We start from the raw sequence: 19069 nt of genomic DNA, 5'->3' as shown, positions 1-19069 counted from the left end.
CTAGAATTCACAGAGTAGAGATTAGTAACTGTTTTGAATGCTTTTATTGATATCCGAGATGGTAAAAAATGATAGCTCAAAAGTCCTCAAACTCTTTGCATATTGGTTCTCCTCTTACATGCAGCTCTCTTTTATTTACATTACCACTATAGATTTTACATCTTAAAAGCTGTCTTAACTTTAGTGAGCTATATTATTAAATTTTATTTTACTTGACATCGATTATGCAACATTACAAATGCAAAAGAAAAAATTAAACTTATTTATTCACATGTATTTAGCTATTTTTCTTTGTTCTAGTGCATGCTGTTGCTTAATTAGATCCTCTGATTTAGAGGATACTGTACGATTTACTTTATTTTATTTTTGCTGGTAGTGGGGTTTGAACTTAGGGCCTTGCATTCTTGCTCACAGCTGGCACTCTACCATTGGAGCCACACTTCTACTTTTGGCTTTTTGCTGGCTAATTGGAGATAAACGTCTCAAGCACCTCAATCTCAACCTCGATCCTCCTGAGTAGGTAGGATTATAAGTGTGAGCCAACAATGCCTGGCTCCGTAAGATTGGTTTTAACATTTAATCAGAAAGAAATTCTTATTTATACGAGTAAAAAGTTATTTGTAGTTTTTTCAGATGCTTTACATTGAAGTGGGTGAGAGGTAACAGATCAATAAACTGTTGCTGTTTTCAAAGTTTAAATTTTCAATTTGATTATAGTAGTTTTTGAAAGTTATAATGTATTATTACATTTATAAATGTTTCTCGTTTGTTGCTTTAGATGCTAGCTAAACAGCTGGAAGCTCTTGGCTTAGCTGAAAAGCCTCAACTGGTGACTCGATTTCAAGAGGTTTTCAGGTCCATGTGGTCTGTGAATGGTGACTCAATCAGTAAGATATATGCAGGAACTGGAGCTCTTGAAGGGAAGGCTAAGGTACATCTAGACCTATCATAACATTATCAAAGTTCTTTTTTTTTATTCTCTAAAGAATGCTTTAAGATTGTCTTTTTAAAAAAACAGATAAACTTTTCAAGTTAAATATCTAGTTTAGAATTGTGTCATTTTTGCTTTTTTACCTTCTTTGATACTTTCTTCTGCAAAGGTATTATAGATTAAATGTAATGCAGATGTTTTGTTAGGTATGACATATATAGTCATGTAGCAAGACACTGTATATTTGTGTGTATATGTTGATTATTTCTCATTGTTTTCTGTTGTATCTTTTAGTTTTAAGTTGTTTATAGTCATTAATATGCTTTTCTTTTACCATAATTGTAATAAAATGTTCTGTATCATTTGGCTTTGTGTCTAACGCAGTGGATCAGTGCTTGCTGCTTAATAGGTGTGTGGCAGATGCCCTAGATATCATTGGATGAAGTTGTGACACCTTAGTCTTTTCATTTCTTTGTGGAGAAGTGGTCACCAAATAGTAAAGAAAATAGTGGCCTTTGATTTGGTTTTTTGGTTGTGGGACTTGAACTCAGGCCTGGGTGCTGTCCCTGAGCTCTTTTGCCCAAGATGCTAGATGGAAAGGTCTAGACATCAACAATCTATTCAGTAACTATGAACCCAGGATTAGTAGGGATTAATTGTATCTTTTACTTATTTTATTTTGAAAAGGAGGCTATCAAACTGTATCAAAGTATGAGCTATTTAATTATAATTCCAAGTCTCACCATTATTTCTTAATTGCTGGTATTATCTGTAGACTACCTTCCCCTCTGCTAATTGTCCTTTCTATGGGATTTTGGAACAGCATTTGGGATTTTTAAAAATTATTATTATTTTATAAACTTTAATATTATTTAACTTTTTAATCGATCCCAGCCTCACTTGAATTTATTAACAGCCTAAAATCTATACAGTTCCTCAAATTATTTCAGGAATACAAACGAGAAATTTAGCACCACCACCACCACCACCCCCTTTATAGTTATCATTTAGCTTCTTCAGCCTAGCAGCTGAAACTCTGTAAAGACACCATTTTTTATCTCCAAGGTTTCTTTCAGTTTCCAGATCCCCCTGTTTTTCTGCATCTCATGGCATGCCCTGCCTCCACCCAGAGGGATTGGCCTTATGTGAAATGCTTTTTGTTCAGCTCATCATTTGTGTTGATTTTTATTTTATTTATTTAATTTTTAAATTATTAAATGATTTTTATTTAGGTTAAATGATTACATAAATTTCACAAATTTCACAGTATTGTGATATAGTAATACTTAAAGTCACAAACGCATTTTAACCTTCAAAAGGCAAATTGTCATTATCATGGTTTATAATGTTTGTGAATTCTGTGAGCTTTGACAATACCAACTATTTCTTCCATATTGGGTGATACATACATTTCTTTTCTTTTGCTTAATGTAAGCTATTCCCTCTTCTCTCCCATCCACTCCCTCTGTGTTGATTTTTATATGTATTTAGGTTTTAAATACTGCCTGCCTTTTAAAACCTAAAATTGTTAAATTTTCATTTGTTCTTTTAAAATAAAAAATATAACTCTTACTATTAAAAGCTGATTCTCTACAATTATAGCTTAAATTATTCTTTTATATTCTTCTGCCTTTTTGTTTCTACCATGACTATGACAATATATGTAGAGGTTACATATATTTTCAGTAGTCTTTTAGCTTTAACATAATATATTGATATGAAAATCTTTATAAAGTATGCTACTCTGAATTGAGCTCAAATCTAACATCTTAACTGCTCTTTCTTTTCCTTTCTCTGGATTCCTTTTGATTAATTGCCTGATAATGTGAATGGTGAGTGTTTTTTCAGTAATGTCTTTTTGTATAATGTCCTAGGGAAGGAAATAATATTTTAATGCCAGATTATGATGGCAGTTAGTGGCACTTAGGAAAATTGCCTCTTCATTCTGCAAAAAAAAATTCTCTTAAGTACTATCATTTCTTTCAGAAATAATATTTACAAAACTTGAAATTTGTAAGCTAAAGTTATTTTTTAAAGGCAAGAGTGTTTTATTGACAATAATATATAAGATTTAAAAAATGCTTTTTGCGACAACTCAATACCTACATGAAATATGTGCTCACCAGAAGTTACAGTAAATTCACTCTAGGAATAAATATAATTATTTATTAACTTTTTAAAATGCTAATCCTTCAATAAAAGATTCAGTTTCATTTTTAGTAGTAATTATTTTCTACTATCAAAGTAATTTGCAAGCCAGGTGCCAGTGGCTCACGCCTATAATCCTACTACTCAGGAGGCTGAGATCTAAGGATCATGGTTCAAAGCAAGCCCGGGCAGGAAGCACTTGCCTTGAGCTGAAAAGCTCAGGGACAGAGTCCAGGCCCAGAGTTCAAGCCCCAGGACTGACCAAAAAAAAGTAATTTGCAGTTTTTCTCAGTGTACATATTTAATATGTCATCCTTAAGTTCTGTCTCTCCTACTATGTGAAAAGAACTTTCTTTCTTTTAAATTAATACATTTCTGTGACTTGATTATAGACAAGTTTAAACACTTACTGCCCTACATATCACTGTATGAGGTTGAGGCACCTTAGACTTTTCATTTGTTTGTGGAGAAGTGGTCATCAAATAGTAAAGAAAATAGTGGCCTTTTGTTTGTTTCATTTTGTTTTGTTTTTTTAGTTGTGGGACTTCAACTCAGGCCTGGGCAATGTCCCTGAGCTCTTTTGCTCAAGGCTAGCATTCTATACTTTGAGCTGCCACAGTATGCCTCTTCCCATTTGGGGGTGGCTAATTTGAGATAAGAGTCTCACCAAGACTTTTTTGCCTGGGTTGGCTTTGAACTGTAATCCAAAGATCTCAGCCTCCTGAATAGCTAGAACTACAGGGGTAGACCACTAATAGTGGTATTTTAATATACTGGTTATGCATTCAAAATATAATGATCAGGTCCTTTTTATACTGACATTATATAAACCAACTGAATGTTCCAAAATGACTATTGAGTTAAATTAATGATATTTAGAATGAAAGCCCATACTACTTTTCCCTCAACAGGCTGGAAAGTTAAAAGATGGTGCGCGTTCTGTCACCAGAACAATTCAGAATAATTTCTTTGACAGCTCCAAGCAAGAGGCCATTGATGTTTTGCTCCTGGGCAATACTCTAAATAGTGATTTAGCTGACAAAGCTCGGGCACTTTTGACTACTGGAAGTTTGCGTGGTATGCATAATTATTTTACATTATAATTATTTTACTTATGCTATTTTTATTTTTTCATAAAGTCCAACAAGTAAGTGTAAACTTGTTTATACAATTAATTGTAGTTGATTAAAGTAGTTTTGGAAAGAATTTCTATACAGGTGAATTTTAAAAATTCTCCAAAAGAAGTTTGCCTCATTTGTTTATATTAATCAATGGTATTCTTTAGCCATACACTTGCTATTTTTTTCTCTAGATTATTTATACTTAGATATTATGATAGAGGGATTAAGATTTAACTATTACTAACTTTATCCAAGGCAGAATTTCCTATATATGCAGCTGACTCTTAATAACATTCAACAATTTAATTGTATTTTTAAATGTTCTATTGAAAAAAACCCTTAACTATAGTTATTTTTCTGAAATAACAATAAAAGTTTCTTTAATGTAGTCTTTTAATAGTTACTGTTTGAGTGTTTAAATCATATTAGTGATTTAAAATAGTGCTTACTAATTGCTATTACCAGTTTTGATATTAAATATAAATATATAGCTTTCAAGATAACTTTTTATTTTTTATTGTAATCTTCTACTAAAATCAGAAGAATTTGAACTTATGTCAAGAAGCATATAATAATATTATTATGGGAAAACTTGGCATTCATTGTAGACAATTTATTAGACTTCCTTTCCCCACCCAGTTTATTGAAATATAATTGACAAAATTAGACTTTCTTAGTTCCACTTCTTTTCCATTATTATTTTATAGCACTGTGAACTTTTTTTTTCCTGTTCCCCTAAATGAAACCCTCAGTTGCTCCCCAGAAGAAAATTGTTCCTACATTGAGAAATGCCCTGTCGGGTAATTACTTGAGTAGGTAGATGATCATGGGCTCTTTCAGAATTCCACATGGCTTGCTGAAGGTAGCCCATTACAACCAGCTCCTCAGGGATGTAAGGGGAACTGGGGCCTCGCCAAACTCTTAAAACAAAAAAGAAAATCTCATCTTAGCTACTACTTTCAACTTCAGGCTTTCTTCCTGGCTTCTAAAACTGTAGAGATTGACTGATTTGTGTTTTGTCACCTCTTTCCACCTATGCCTACTTTGATGTGGAGGCATTATTAAGCAACAATTGAAAGTAAGTGGTTGAAGGAAAGAAGAGAAACAAAGAACCTGAGTTATTCCCAAATTTGAGCATCAAGTTTTCAGTTTCCTGCACACTTTACTATATGTAACATATGCCTTTTAAAAAGTAGTCAGCTGGACTTGGTGGTTCATGCCTATAGTGCCAGGAGGCTGAAGCAAGATGAGTTTGAGGCCAGTCTCTGCTGAATATCAAGATACCATCTTTAAAAAGAAGCAAAATCAGTTCTGCTAAAACACTTGTTTTGAAACTGTAAATTTGTTCCAACATGGGTGATATATAAGGGAATGATTTGAGTATGATGCCAAATTTGCATGAGGTTATGTGTGATTTCATTGGCAAGCAACATTAGGTAAATGCAGAAAACTGTCCAACAGATCCAAAATGGGTACAAGCATATAAAATGCATGTACACATAAGCACAGACCTTAGATGTCTTTCCTACCCCAGTTCACTATGTGTGTTATGAGCCATACCCATCCAAACCTGATGTTTCAGCTTTCCATCCATTTTCCAATAGCCCTTCTTCCATTATTCCCAGTTAAACCATTCTGGTGCCCATTTCTCCAAGCCAACTTCATGTTTTTTTCAAGATGAAGTGCCTTATAAGTATTCATGCATTTTATAACAACTTAACATGCATGGTACTATGCTGATTTTATTTTTGGTGTGTCACTGTCAAGTTTCAACCCCATTTTTCCCATAAGCCCCATGGCTATGGGAATTTATAGCAGTTTTGCATAGTGCAGTGATATTTTTAGAATGTGTATATCTTGTCATAGCTAAACTGTATGTCTTAATAGGTGAGTCTCAGAAGTACTAAAAGGTACATCATAAGATCACACTCTCCATATCTTCAGTGTCTTTCAGCCTTTTACATTTTCACACTCATAGTCTCAGTCAAACACATGTGCCAGAACACCCACATATACACAGGAGCAGCTGAAAGAGCAAGGGTATAACCTTCTGATTGTGAAATGGTGAGTATCACCCAGTCACATAGGATTTCCTTAGCTTCAGAGGGTTTCTATCAGTCATTGGTATTTTGGTTGTAATTCTTGGTGGGTCTATAACCAACAGAAAGGAATCAGGTCATCAGATTGACTTCAACTGAGGCCATCTCATAATGTTTTGTCATTATGCTCTAGATTTGAACTGTAACTTGTTTTACTAATGATTCTTTGTTTTCTTCTTGATGCATCCGTAGTTTCTGAGCAGACATTACAGTCAGGTACAGTATAGAAAATAAGAAAATAAAAAGTCCTTTCTTTGTGTTACACAAAGATAGATGCTTTGAAACTTTCTCATTTTTCCTCAGAATCTAACAGGGTTAATTGCTATTTTAATTTGGCAAAAAAAAAATTAAGTTTTTGCAACTTATTTCATTCAGAAAGGAATATACAATATTTTTGTTTTGCATCAAAAGCTTAGTTCTAATTTAAGATAATTCAGCTAGTTTTAATTTTACTTTTGTATCTCAAACAAGCATTATTAGTGTTAATACCTTATTATAAGGCTATTGGAAAAAAAATCAGATGTGACTACTGGATTAATTTGAGTACTGTCTCGAGCCAGCTCCGGTGGCTCACACCTGTAATCCTAGCTACTCAGGAGGCTGAGATCTGAGGATAGTAGTTCAAAGCCAGCCTGGGCAGGAAAGTCCATGAGACTTTATCTCCAATAAACAGAAAACCATAAGTGGCGCTGTGGCTCAAGCCGTAGAGCGCAGGGACTGCGCCCAAGCCCCACAACCGACCAAAAAAAAAAAAAAAAAGGAGTACTGTCTCTGTGCCATTTATGAATACTTAAATCTGTAATGCCCATGAAGTATTTGAGAAGGCCTTATCTCATTCTTTTACATCGTAGATGACCAGTTTCCTGTAGCTGCAGACTTAGACTTAAATGTGACCTGAATCTTGTAATTTTAAACTTCACCAATATTGCCAACAAAGGCAGAATAATTATATATAATAGTTATTATCTTTCTTCACTACTTATTCATCGGGCTCTTTCTTGGACTAGATTGATGATCTAGCTTTAAAGATAAATCTATGACAAATAAAAAAATAAAAAGAAGGAAAACTTGCCAGAAACTTAGCTGAGTTTCTCCCGTTCTTAAGATTTGGCATTAATTGATAATTTTGCCTAGTTATTGATCTAAAGCTTTTGAGAAGCTGGGTGGTTATTGCTTGAGAAAGGTGGAAAGGAATTACTAATGTTTTGAAGTTATGTAATGAACACAGCTTTCTGAAATTAGGCTGTATTTAGAGATGAACATGTTTTGTGGGCACAAATTCATATCTTTAAGCACTATCAGGCAGTTGTTATGAACAAAGTAGGTTTATATTTTTTGCCTTCTAATTTCATTGAAAGACTGATTTGACTTTACTGATTTAAAAGTAGGAAACTTTTGTTCACACTTTTTATTGTCCTCTGAATATTTTAAGCCATGTGTTCATTAAAAGTCTGTTTCCATGATAGTAACATGATAATGACTTTAATTATAAAGACCAGTGATAAGCCAGGAGCCAGTGGATCAGTGCTGTAATCCTAGCTATTTAAGAGGCTGAGATAGGAGGATCATGGTTTAAGCCAGCCCAGATAGGGAAGGCCTAGAGTCTCTTATCTCCAGTTAACCACAAAAAATTCAGAAGTGGAGCTGTGGCTCAAGTGGTAGAGTAGCAATCTTGAGCAAAAAAATCTCAGGAACAGTGCCCAGGCCCTGAGTTTAAGCCCCAGGAAGAACACCAAGCAAAAAAATAAATAAACAAAAATTTTAAAAAGACCAATGATAAACTATAGTAATAAAACTGAGGTTTTTCTAATTATAGTTAATCCTATCAACAAAAAGTGATGGGCAAATAATCTACTTTGATTACCACCTAGTAGAAAATAATCATATCAGATAGTAAGAGGGTTAAGAATCTGCATGCATGGGCTGGGAAGGTGGCTCAGTGGTAGAGTGCTTGCCTTGCATGCATGAGGCCCCGGGTTCAATTACTCAGCACCACATAAGCAGAAAAAGCCAGAAGTAGTGTTTGTGGCCCAAGTGGTAGAGGACTAGCCTTGAGCTAAAGAGCTCAGGGACAGCGCCCTGGCCCAGAGTTCAGGCCCTACAACTGGCAAAAAAAAAAAAAAAAAAAAAATCTGCATGCTTGCTCTTGGAACCACTGGGGAAATGACTATCATCCAAATCCACAGTTCCTGTAGGTAGTCCACAAATCAAAATTATCTTCAAAATAGTGACATGTCATTTACCTTTTCCACTCTTTTCCTCTGGAGACTATTGGTATTATAAAGTAATACCAGAATAAAATATGATACATGATAGGAGGTTAAAATAGTTTTGATTTAATTTTCTTCTTATCAGTTAACTTGAAATTAATTTTGTCTTTAACCTGAATTCCTGTTAAGGTTCTATTCGCCTCTGTCCTTGAGCCTCTGATCTCAAGGCTAGTGCTCTACCACTTAAGCCACAATGTCACTTCCATTTTGACTAGTTTATTCGAGTTAAGAGTCTCAAGGGCTTTCCTGGCTTTGAGCAGTGATCCTCAGATCTCAGCCTCCTAAGGAACTAGGATTACAGTTGTGAGCCACTGGCTCACTTATAAGTGCCAAGAATTTAAGGCAAATAGAATATGGCTTAGAAGGCAGAAAGATATGTGGCAAACAAAAAAGGCAGGAGAGAGACTGAGAATTCAAAATGCATGAACATTATTTAATAGTTATGTATTGAGGACTTTCTGTCCTAGGCACTCTTTGTTACTGGAAATGGGGCATTTCTACCTTCAGAGAGCTTCTCATGAAAAGAATGGTTACAGGATAGATGAGTATTAATTACTTGAAATTTCTGTAACCAATAGTAATGCAGATTTGTTTTTCACATTTTGGAATATTTTCAGAGATTTTACTTCTGAGCATCTCTAATCTGATAGTTTGATAATCAAATTTTTGAGCATTGTGTTGGCACTCAAAAAATGTTGTTTCAGATTTTCAGATTTTAGGTTAGAGATAGTAGTCTGTAATTGTAAATACAGTAGCAAAAATTAGCAGGGAGGGGCAGAGAATAGAAGATTAAGGGCAGGGAGAAATTTTAAATGAAATAGAAAGGGAAGGCCTCACTTAAAGGTAAAGATCCAGGGTTTGGGAAGGTGGCTCAGTGGTAGAGCGCTTGCCTTGCATGCATGAGGCCCTGGGTTCGATTCCTCAGCACCACATAAGCAAAAAAGAAAAAAGCCGGAAGTGGCACTGTGGCTCAAGTGGTAGAATGCTAACCTTGAGCTGAAGAGCTGAGGGACAATGCCCAGGCCCAGAGTTCAGGCCCCACAACCGGACTCCCCTCCCCCCCCCAAAAAAGTAAAGATCCAAAGGAGATGAATGAAGAGTGTTACATACTATGAGAGCAACCCAGTGCAGTGTGTTCTGTGGTAGGAACAGGCTGTGATCTCTTTTTAAACAAAAAACAAGACAACAGGGAGGACAGTAACTAGGTGGAACACACAGATGAGGGCAAAATGGCAAGATCTTAGGTATGACCTGTTAACAATGTTTAAGGACTCTGGCTTCTACCTGAGTGAGATGAGAAGCATTTAGTAGCAATTTCACTTTCAGACATTTCATTTTCTTCCTCAGTGTGTGTGTGTGTGTGTGTGTGTGTGTGTACATATATACATACATATATACACACATACACATATGAGGCTAAATAAATAAATATATGTATATATATATGTGTGTATTTTGGGGGGGGGGGTCAGGGATCCATTATTCATCAAGACCACCTGTTAGTAGTAAAGATTGTAAATGTACTTGTTAAATGTTTTTGCTTGGGAAAAAAATAAATTTTTTATTTATATTTATTTTAAATAAAAGTTGAATGAAAGTCAGTTGCTATATTCCTAAAAATGTATGGGTTTTGTTTTGTACATCATAAAATGGCATACCATTTCACTGAAACAGAACTGTTTGTTCTGCATGTATACTGCATTAAATATGTAATTTTTTTACATTGCTATATATATAATTTTGTGGCCTGTTTTAAAAACCTGTGTTGGCTAGGTGCCTCATTCTGGGCTTTGCACTCAAGACTGGTCTTTTTTTTCTTGTGCCTGTGCATGTATCTTGTTTGTGCTTGTGATGATGTTCTTTATTATAACTCTCAGTTATAAAGATCAACTTCTATAAATGGTTTAATGTCACTAAAATTCTGTTGTGTCTTGTTTTTGATTAGCATCTTCAAAAGTACTAAAGAGCATGTGTGAGAACTTCTACAAGTATTCAAAGCCCAAGAAAATTCGAGTATGTGTTGGAACCTGGAATGTGAATGGTGGAAAGCAGTTTCGCAGCATAGCTTTTAAAAATCAGACACTCACGGACTGGCTTCTTGATGCACCCAAGTTAGCTGGCATCCAAGAATTTCAAGGTTGGCTTTTCATAATATGGGTTTAACTAAATTCTGACTGACTGTGGAACAAGTACTTCATAATATGCATTAATTTATTAAAGACACTTAGGCTTCTTTTATATCTTTAAAGCCAACATTTCTATACATTAAACCCATTAAAAGCTTTATCTCTTTTTTTATTCCTAGTTCTCTTTTTTTTTCAATAATAGTGAAAAAAATCTTAGATGATTTTTAGAGTTAAGAAAAAATATGTGGATATATTTTCACTGTATTTGATGTTGGTATATTTGGGGAGTGGAAGGGAATAAACAAATTGTTTAAATAGAGATACAGGTGGACCAATTGCAACAATGAGATGTACAAGACGCTATGTCGAAAAACAAACTTTACAATTTAGGGTGGGGAGGGAGTGTAGTTGTAGAGATGGGAAGGAAGGGATGGTAGGGGAAAAACAAAGGAGGCGGCCACAATGCTTGATAAGAAATGTACTCATTACCTTGCTCATGTAATTGTAACCCCTCTTTACAGTATTTTCACAATAAAAAAACTTATTAAAAGAAAAAAAAATATGTGGGCTGGGAGTGTGCTTAGTGGTAGAGTACTTGCCTAGCATGCACGAAGCCCTAGGTTGGATTCCTCAGTTACCACATAAACAGAAAAATCCAGAAGTGGTTCTGTGGCTCAAGTGGTAGAATGCTAGCCTTGAGCAAAAGAAGCTCAGGGACAGTGCCCCAGTGCCCAAGCCCTGAGTTTAAGCCCCAGGACTATCACAAAAAGGAAAATATATGTAAGGCAGCCAAACATGCAAGAGAAACTGATTTTGTTTTGTTCTTTTCAGTGGACACAAACCAATTATTTTGTAATTGAAAACTGGAATTTTATTTTCAATTCTAGTTTGTCCCATTTTTCAGGGTGGGTCTTATAATATTTATTGGCACTTTATAACTTAACAGTACTTGTTTATCCTATCAAAAAGCTGTTATTAGGCATAGACAAACATTAAGCCAAGGATATTTTCCTTATGATCTTGATTAGATTCTAGAATTTATGACCATCTTCTTAAGACTTTTTATTATGTATTAGGTGAAGTGTAGAAAATAAAATTAGATACACATTCTTTTTTAGTATTCTTTTTTCTTTTGCCGGTATGTGGGCTTGAGACATAAAGCCTCATGCTCCTTGGGCTTTTTTTCTCATGGCTAGTGCTCTGCCATTTAAAGCCATGCCTCCACACAGCCCTTTTGTTGGCTAATTGGAGATAGAGTCTCACAGACTTCTGTATGTCCTGGCTTCCTTCACACCATGTTCCTCCAGGTTTCAGCTACCTCAGTAGCTTAAGTTGCAGATGTAAGCCACACCTGGTGTTTTAGTTGTTTTTAATCAGTTGAATTTTTCTGAGATTTTCCCACATTAAAGTGGGAAAATTAAAGAGTGACTTTCACTTACATTATCCAAACTAGAAGTAATAAAAGTAGTAGTAATAACAAGATAGCTATTCCTATAATTCTAAGTACTTTACATATGTTTATTTAATCAAAACAGTAAATGTGTTACAGTGATGGATTTACAATTTGGCAGTAGAGGAATGTAGACACAAAGGGAAGTAACATTCTCAGTCATATAGTCAATAGTGTCAGTGACACAGAATGTGAACGCAGGTAATCTGAATCCAAAGTCTCTGTATCATGCTGCATTTTATGTAAGAACTTGAGCAAGTTGTTTGGGTTCTCCAAAGCCTCAATGCAAAAAATTGTTTCATTAGATGATAATTAAATGAGACAGCAAAGGTTTGAGCCTTGTACATAATGACAATCAATATATATTTTGTATTTCTCAGATTAGTCTATAGTATTTGCTCAGTCATTCTAGCTATTTGTCATTATTTCCCAGTTCTTAGAACCTATAAAATATGCTGGCCTACTTTATCTGGAGCACCTTTTGTTCTTTTTAGTCCTTTTCAGTTATGAAAGGACGAATAGCTAGGAATAAAGTGATGTGTCATATATAACCCTCAATTATCTTCTCGTTTTCTTGGGTTTCTTCCAACCAGGAAATAACAAAAAAGAAATTTTTGAAAGATCAAGTTTGGATGTGAAAAATGCTTCTCAAGTGTCTTCAATTTCAATAGATTCCTAGTTTCTTTATTCTTTGTTCCTGTTCTGAATAGTTCCTTTACCTTTCCAATGATCTTGATTTTCCAATTCTGATTAATTTTATCCTTAGAGAAGTGTCTTATTTCTCTGCTATCAGTGGTCCAAACTTTAGCAAGAGTTCCTTCTAAATGATTCCTGGTTTAGGGATCTTTAAGAATAACAGTCTTCAGACAAAAGATGTAATTCAAATGCTTGGTAAGCATGCAGCCTTGAGTTCAGACCACATAAATATAAATAAGTATAAATAAATAAATATTAATCTTAATCAAGTTATAAAGATCTTTTAGCAGACATTGAATTTAAAGCAATATTATGTGAATCATGAGTTTTTACTTTTTAATATGAATTTGGTTAAGCTTAAAAACAAAAATGAGCCAGGCCTGGTGGTACATAACTCTAATCCCAATACTCAGAAGGTAAAGGAAGGAGAGCTTGAGGTTTAGCCTGGACTACATAGTCAGATTTGTCTCAAACAAGCATACAAACAACAATCCCTAAGAATTTTATGAGATCCTGTTCTGTGTTGTGTTACACTAGGTGGGTTGCCATTTGAATAAGGCTATATTTAAAGGTATTTCTTGGATGCTTAATTGTAGACAAAAGAAGTAAGCCAACTGATATATTTGCAATTGGTTTTGAAGAAATGGTAGAGCTGAATGCTGGAAACATTGTGAATGCAAGGTAAGCTAACCAGGTAGTGACACTGGAAAATTGTGCTGTGAGGAACAAGGCAGACAGGGTAGCTTAATGAATTGTTATGAGAATACGTTAAGATAATAGATGGAAAAGTGCTTTTTAAACTGTAAATAGCAGTTCTCAAACTTTTTGGTTGGAAGATCTCTGCACATTTAAATGTATTCAGAATTTATTAATGTTGGTTATATCTCTTGACTTTATTATATTAGAAATAAATAAAACTAAAAATCTGTGAACATTTATTTTTAAAAAGCAGTCATAGGTCCATTACAGTTAGCATGACTTTTAAAAAAAAATGACACTTCCAAGAAGAATAAAGGGAAAAAAGGCAATAACATTTGCGGAGTCGAAATGTACTTAATGTTGAGCTTAAGACAGAGGGATTCTTACATGCATTTGCACTGCAGTATTTTGCAGTGTGTTGTTTTGAAATGTGTTAACAAAAATTTTAAAAATTAGTTAGAGAAGCAAATATTTTAACTTTTTAAGATAATTTCTTCTCTAATACATACCAAAACTCAACAAATGAGTGTCCTAATTGTTCATTTCAAAGGAATCTGAAACTATATATGTTTCACACCTCATCTCTACTAAAATTCATTGATTTTTTTTAATCTTGCATGATTTTGTAACATCATGTATGGGTTATTTAGAAAAGTTCACTATATGTACTGACAATCTACAAGATTGACTCTAGAATCTAATCCTCATATTGGCTATTAGCTGAAGAGCTGAGGGACAGCACCCAGGCCCAGAGTTCAGGCCTCATGACCAACAAAAAAAAAAAGTTCTGTCTAGACAAACTACAGCTTACTTACAATTGCCTATGCAATGGTAAAATTAGAAAATCAACATTTTGCAGTTATTAGTAAAATAATAGATTTGAGCAATGATTGTTAATTATATTAGAAGGGTTAATCGGGGAACTTTGGAGTATGGCAGACTTACTGAATGATAATAGCCTCTCCCTGTGATTCTAGGGGAAGTACACAGCACCAGCTGAGAGGTTGTTTTTTTTTTTTTTTTTTGCCAAAATAAACATTGAACTTAAGCTAAATATCTTTCTTAATCAAGTTTCTACGTCAGTCAGTTTAAACGAGTATCAGTCATAGAGCGATAAAATACCAGGAAGACACATCAACCAAATCCGGATTATTGAACATCAAGGGCAAATGTCCTGGTTTTCTTTAACAACAACAATAGCACTAAAACAGGTTTACAAGGAGGATTGAGAGACTAATAAGACTGAGAGAGATTCAAGAGCCTTGACAAACTAACTGTGTTATATCGGCCATGTTTGGCCCATTTTAGAGAACCGAACCAAGTATTGCAGGACATTTTGTAGATAATTTTGGAAGTTTCAATATTAACTCAGTTTTAGATGATATTAATGTTTAACTGTGATGATGGCCTTGTAGTTAGGTAAAAATTAAAATGTCCTGTTGTAGCCATGTGTAGTGGCTCAATGAGAGGATTGAAAATTTGAGGCCTGTGTAGGCAAAGAAGTTCAAGAGACTTCATCTCAGCTAATGGTTGGGAGTAGTAGTGTGTGCCTGTTATCTCAGCTATAAAGGAGGTATAATATCTGGATACTGTGACACCTGTTACCCTAGCGATTCAGGGAAAAAAAAAGTAGGAAGATCACAGCCCAGGTTGCAATATGGAGTAAGAACCCTACTTCAAAAATAACCAAAGAAGGGGCTGGGAAGATGGCTCAGTGGTAGAGTGCTTGCCTTGGATGCATGAGGCCCTGGGTTCAATTCCTCAGCACCACATAAGCAGAAAAAGCTGGAAGTGGAGCCGTGGCACAAGTGGTAGAGCACTAACCTTGAGCTAAAGAGCTGAGGGACGGCGACCAGGCCCAGAGTTCAGGCCCTGCCACCAGCCAAACACACACACACACAATAACCAATGGAAAAAATTGGGTTGGAGTCATAGCTCAGTGGTAGAATGCCTGCCTAGCAATCTGGAAGCTCTGAATTGAGCTGCTAGTGCAAGTGTCCCCACACCTGCCAAAAGTATCCTGTTTGTATTGGAGCTGCATACTGAAGTATTTATGAATGAAATAGCCTGTGTCTTAGATATAACCTGAAATATTCCAGCTTTTACCAAAAACAAAAGATGGGGGAAGTAGTGAGAAAAAGAGTAGAATTAAACATTGGGTAGTTTACAGTTACCTTGTTTTTGTATATCTCTCTTTTAAAAAAGTGTGTGTGTGTGTGTGTGTGTGTGTGTGTGTGTGTACCAGAGGGCTTGAACTCAGGGCCTTATGCTTTTGCTTATGGCTTGTGCTGTAACACACACAAAATGCTTCCATTCCAGCATTTTGTTTTTTGCTTATTAACTGGATCTAATAGTTCAATGGACTTTTTCTGCCTAGGCTGGCATTGAATCTCTGTCCTTAGATCTCAGCCTCTGTATTAGCTGGAATTACAGGTGTGAGTCAATGGCTCCCAGTTTCCAGAATATTGTTTTCAAGACATTCATTGTAAGTCAGGAAAAAGAGAAAAATGAGGGGAGAGGTTTCCTCTAGAGGTACATGAATGATCCTGAATACCTTTAAAAAAGCAATGAGTAAAGCTTACCATTAGCCTCCTGTGTTATTCCTAAATCAGCTTATACTTACTTTGTAAAGAAGTCATAGATTAGATTTTAAAATGTTGTTTCATTTTGCTAAATTCGGAGGTTTTCTTATTATGGGAAACAAAAAAGCCTGCATAAAAATGTATGTATATTAAAAAATTTAGATTAAAAGCATAATATCTTCTTCTGTACAAAAGGAAAGGTATTCATTACCTGACTTATATAACTGATATCCCTCTGTACATTACCTTTATAATAACAATAAAGTTTTTTCTAAATACAGTATCTTCTTAGCCAGGCGTGGTGACTCATGCCTGTAATCCTAGCTACTCAGGAGGCTGAGACCTGAGGATCATGGTTCAAAGCCAGCCTGGGCAGGAAAGGCTGAGAGACTCTTATCTCCAATAAGCCATCAGAAAACCAGAAGTGGTGCTGTGGCTCAAGTGGTAGAGTGTTAGCCTTGAGCTGAAGAGCTGAGGGACAGTGCCCAGGCCCAGAGTTCAAGCCCCACAACCGACAAAGCAAATAAATAAATAAATACAATATCTTCTTAAAGATTCCTTTTTTTAATACTTTTGTAGCACAACAAATCAGAAGCTCTGGGCAGTAGAGCTTCAGAAGACAATCTCCCGAGACAACAAGTATGTGCTGCTGGCTTCTGAGCAGTTGGTGGGCGTCTGCCTATTTGTTTTTATCAGACCGCAGCATGCTCCTTTTATCAGGTCAGTAAACCAAACATGCTCCTATGAGAAAAAGGTAGAGAAACACTTGTCAAAGTTGTGTTTTCAATTCAAGAGTCACTAATAGCTTCACTGTAGTATTTTACAGAGTTTTCCTCAAAATACCACATGATGATGAAGTTATATCATTATATATAATCATGTAATTTCCTGTTCACCGAACTCATCTCCCCTTTAAAATTCTTTGTTTCAAAGGGATGTTGCAGTTGATACTGTGAAGACTGGGATGGGAGGTGCAACTGGAAATAAGGGAGCAGTTGCAATCCGCATGCTTTTCCATACCACCAGTCTTTGCTTTGTCTGTAGCCACTTTGCTGCAGGGCAGTCACAAGTCAAAGAACGAAATGAAGATTTTGTAGAAATAGCACGAAAATTGAGTTTTCCCATGGTGAGCTTCTTCAACTTGTAGTTTTGTTTTTGTTTTAACAGTATTGGGGCTTAAGGTGAGGCAAGGGTTTCCTTTGAAAGTATATACCTCTCCATGACTATTTGTTTTTAGTAACCTTGCTATGCAGATCTCTATCATGTTAACCTTGCTTCTAGCCCTTTTCTGCTTAGGTTGCAGGGTTTTGAGTTGTTGCCTGGGACCATGGTCAGACAGCAATTATTTGTTATCTAATTTTTTGCAAGGACTAGGTTGAAACTACTTTCCTCCAGATCTCCCATCTCCTGAGTAGCTAGGATTATAAGCATGAGCCATTGCGTTTGGCCCTTGCTGTTTGTTCTTGAAGAAGCTTTGAATTGTATTTTAATTTACCCCAAATATCCATGTCAGGGTTTTTGAAATTTTAAGATAGTTCTTAGAACATCAGCAATATTCACTATTATGTATGTTGCTACTGTTGGGGTAAAGAAAGAGGGCTTGGATGGAAGCAAGCTTATCTGAGGCAAAGAAATAATGTAAAACCTTTTTTCATTTGATTGCTTTGAATTTAAAATTCCATCTCAATGCTTATAGGGAAGGATGCTGTTTTCTCATGACTATGTATTTTGGTGTGGTGATTTCAACTATCGAATTGATCTCCCTAATGAAGAAGTTAAAGAGCTCATACGACAGCAAAATTGGGATTCTCTCATAGCAGGCGATCAACTTATCAATCAGAAAAATGCTGGACAGGTATATACAAACTTGAGAAGATACTTGCATTAAGTAGGAGATTTTTTAGTTATGAAACATGCTTTCCTTAAGCATTATTTTTAAATTTATTGAAACCATTTACTTAAAAACACATGTGTATACAGAATTACATTTCCTAAAAGAAAGAGGGAGAGAGATGGGCTGGGAAGTTGGCTCATGGTAGAGCGCTTGCCTTGCATGCCTGAGGTCCTGGGTTTGATTCCTCAGCACCACATAAACAAAAAGAAAAAAGCCGGAAGTGGCGCTGTGGCTCAAGTGGTAGAGCGCTTGCCTTGAGCTGAAGAGCTGAGGGACAGCGCTCAGGCCCAGAGTTCAGGCCCCACGACTGGACCCAAAAAAAAAAAAAAAAAAAAGAGGGAGAGAGAGAAGGAAGAAAAAGGAAGGGGAAAAGGAAAGAAAAGAGAAATAAATAATTCTTCCCTTAGGGAAGAATTCTCAGTCTATAAGGTATTCTTTCAAAGGGCTGGGAAAGTGGCTCAGTGGTAGAGCCCTTGCCTTGCATGCATGAGGCCCTGGATTCAATTCCTCAGCACCACATAAGCAAAAAGAAAAAAGCCAGAAGTGGCACTGTGGCTCAAGTAGTAGAGCACTAGCCTTGAGCTGAAGAGCTGAGGGACAATGCCCAGGCCCAGAGTTCGGGCCCCACAACCGGACCCTTCCCCCCCCCCCCCAAAAAAAAAAAAGATATTCTTTCAGATAGGAAATGGAAAGATATACTATTGTGGGGAAGAGGAAAGTAATTTAGCATCTTAGAGACCATTTGGTATAGTGTTTGGGGATTATCAGACTTGAATTCTTGTACTCTAAGCACTGCTTAATATTGCTAGGTCTCTGCTCCTCATTGACATTGAAGAATATGACATTAGGCTAGATGATTTTGGAAATATCATACAGTTCCAAATGTGCTGTAGAGATGAAGTTGGGGGTTTCCATTTTTAAAGCTTTGATCCATTCTGAGTTTATTAAATGGATAAAAATTTGTCTGAGAATATCCAGCATGTAATAAACATCTCATGAATGGCTGTGAATAAAAACAAATTATGCACTCTGAAATTATTTTATGTATATTTC

The 19069-nt window shown here is 35.7% G+C and overlaps 1 protein-coding gene across 9 annotated transcripts in view; it reads left to right on the top strand.

Annotated features, from left to right (window-relative positions):
* Synj1 (synaptojanin 1) overlaps positions 1-19069 on the top strand; it is an 88510-nt gene that overhangs the window by 38447 nt on the left and 30994 nt on the right. For all 9 annotated transcript variants that reach the window (XM_042687195.1, XM_042687193.1, XM_042687192.1 and 6 more), the window contains exons 11-17: positions 779-931; positions 3991-4156; positions 10515-10706; positions 13438-13522; positions 16702-16842; positions 17056-17248; positions 17819-17977. In XM_042687195.1, coding sequence (XP_042543129.1) covers positions 779-931; positions 3991-4156; positions 10515-10706; positions 13438-13522; positions 16702-16842; positions 17056-17248; positions 17819-17977 — 1089 coding nt within the window. The remainder of the gene's footprint in view (positions 1-778; positions 932-3990; positions 4157-10514; positions 10707-13437; positions 13523-16701; positions 16843-17055; positions 17249-17818; positions 17978-19069) is intronic.

Source organism: Dipodomys spectabilis, unplaced genomic scaffold (assembly GCF_019054845.1).
Source record: "Dipodomys spectabilis isolate Male_0828 unplaced genomic scaffold, ASM1905484v1 ptg000107l, whole genome shotgun sequence".
Lineage (NCBI taxonomy): Eukaryota > Metazoa > Chordata > Mammalia > Rodentia > Heteromyidae > Dipodomys > Dipodomys spectabilis.
Note: the sequence above shows the minus strand (reverse complement) of the source record. Positions and strands in the feature narration are given on the sequence as shown.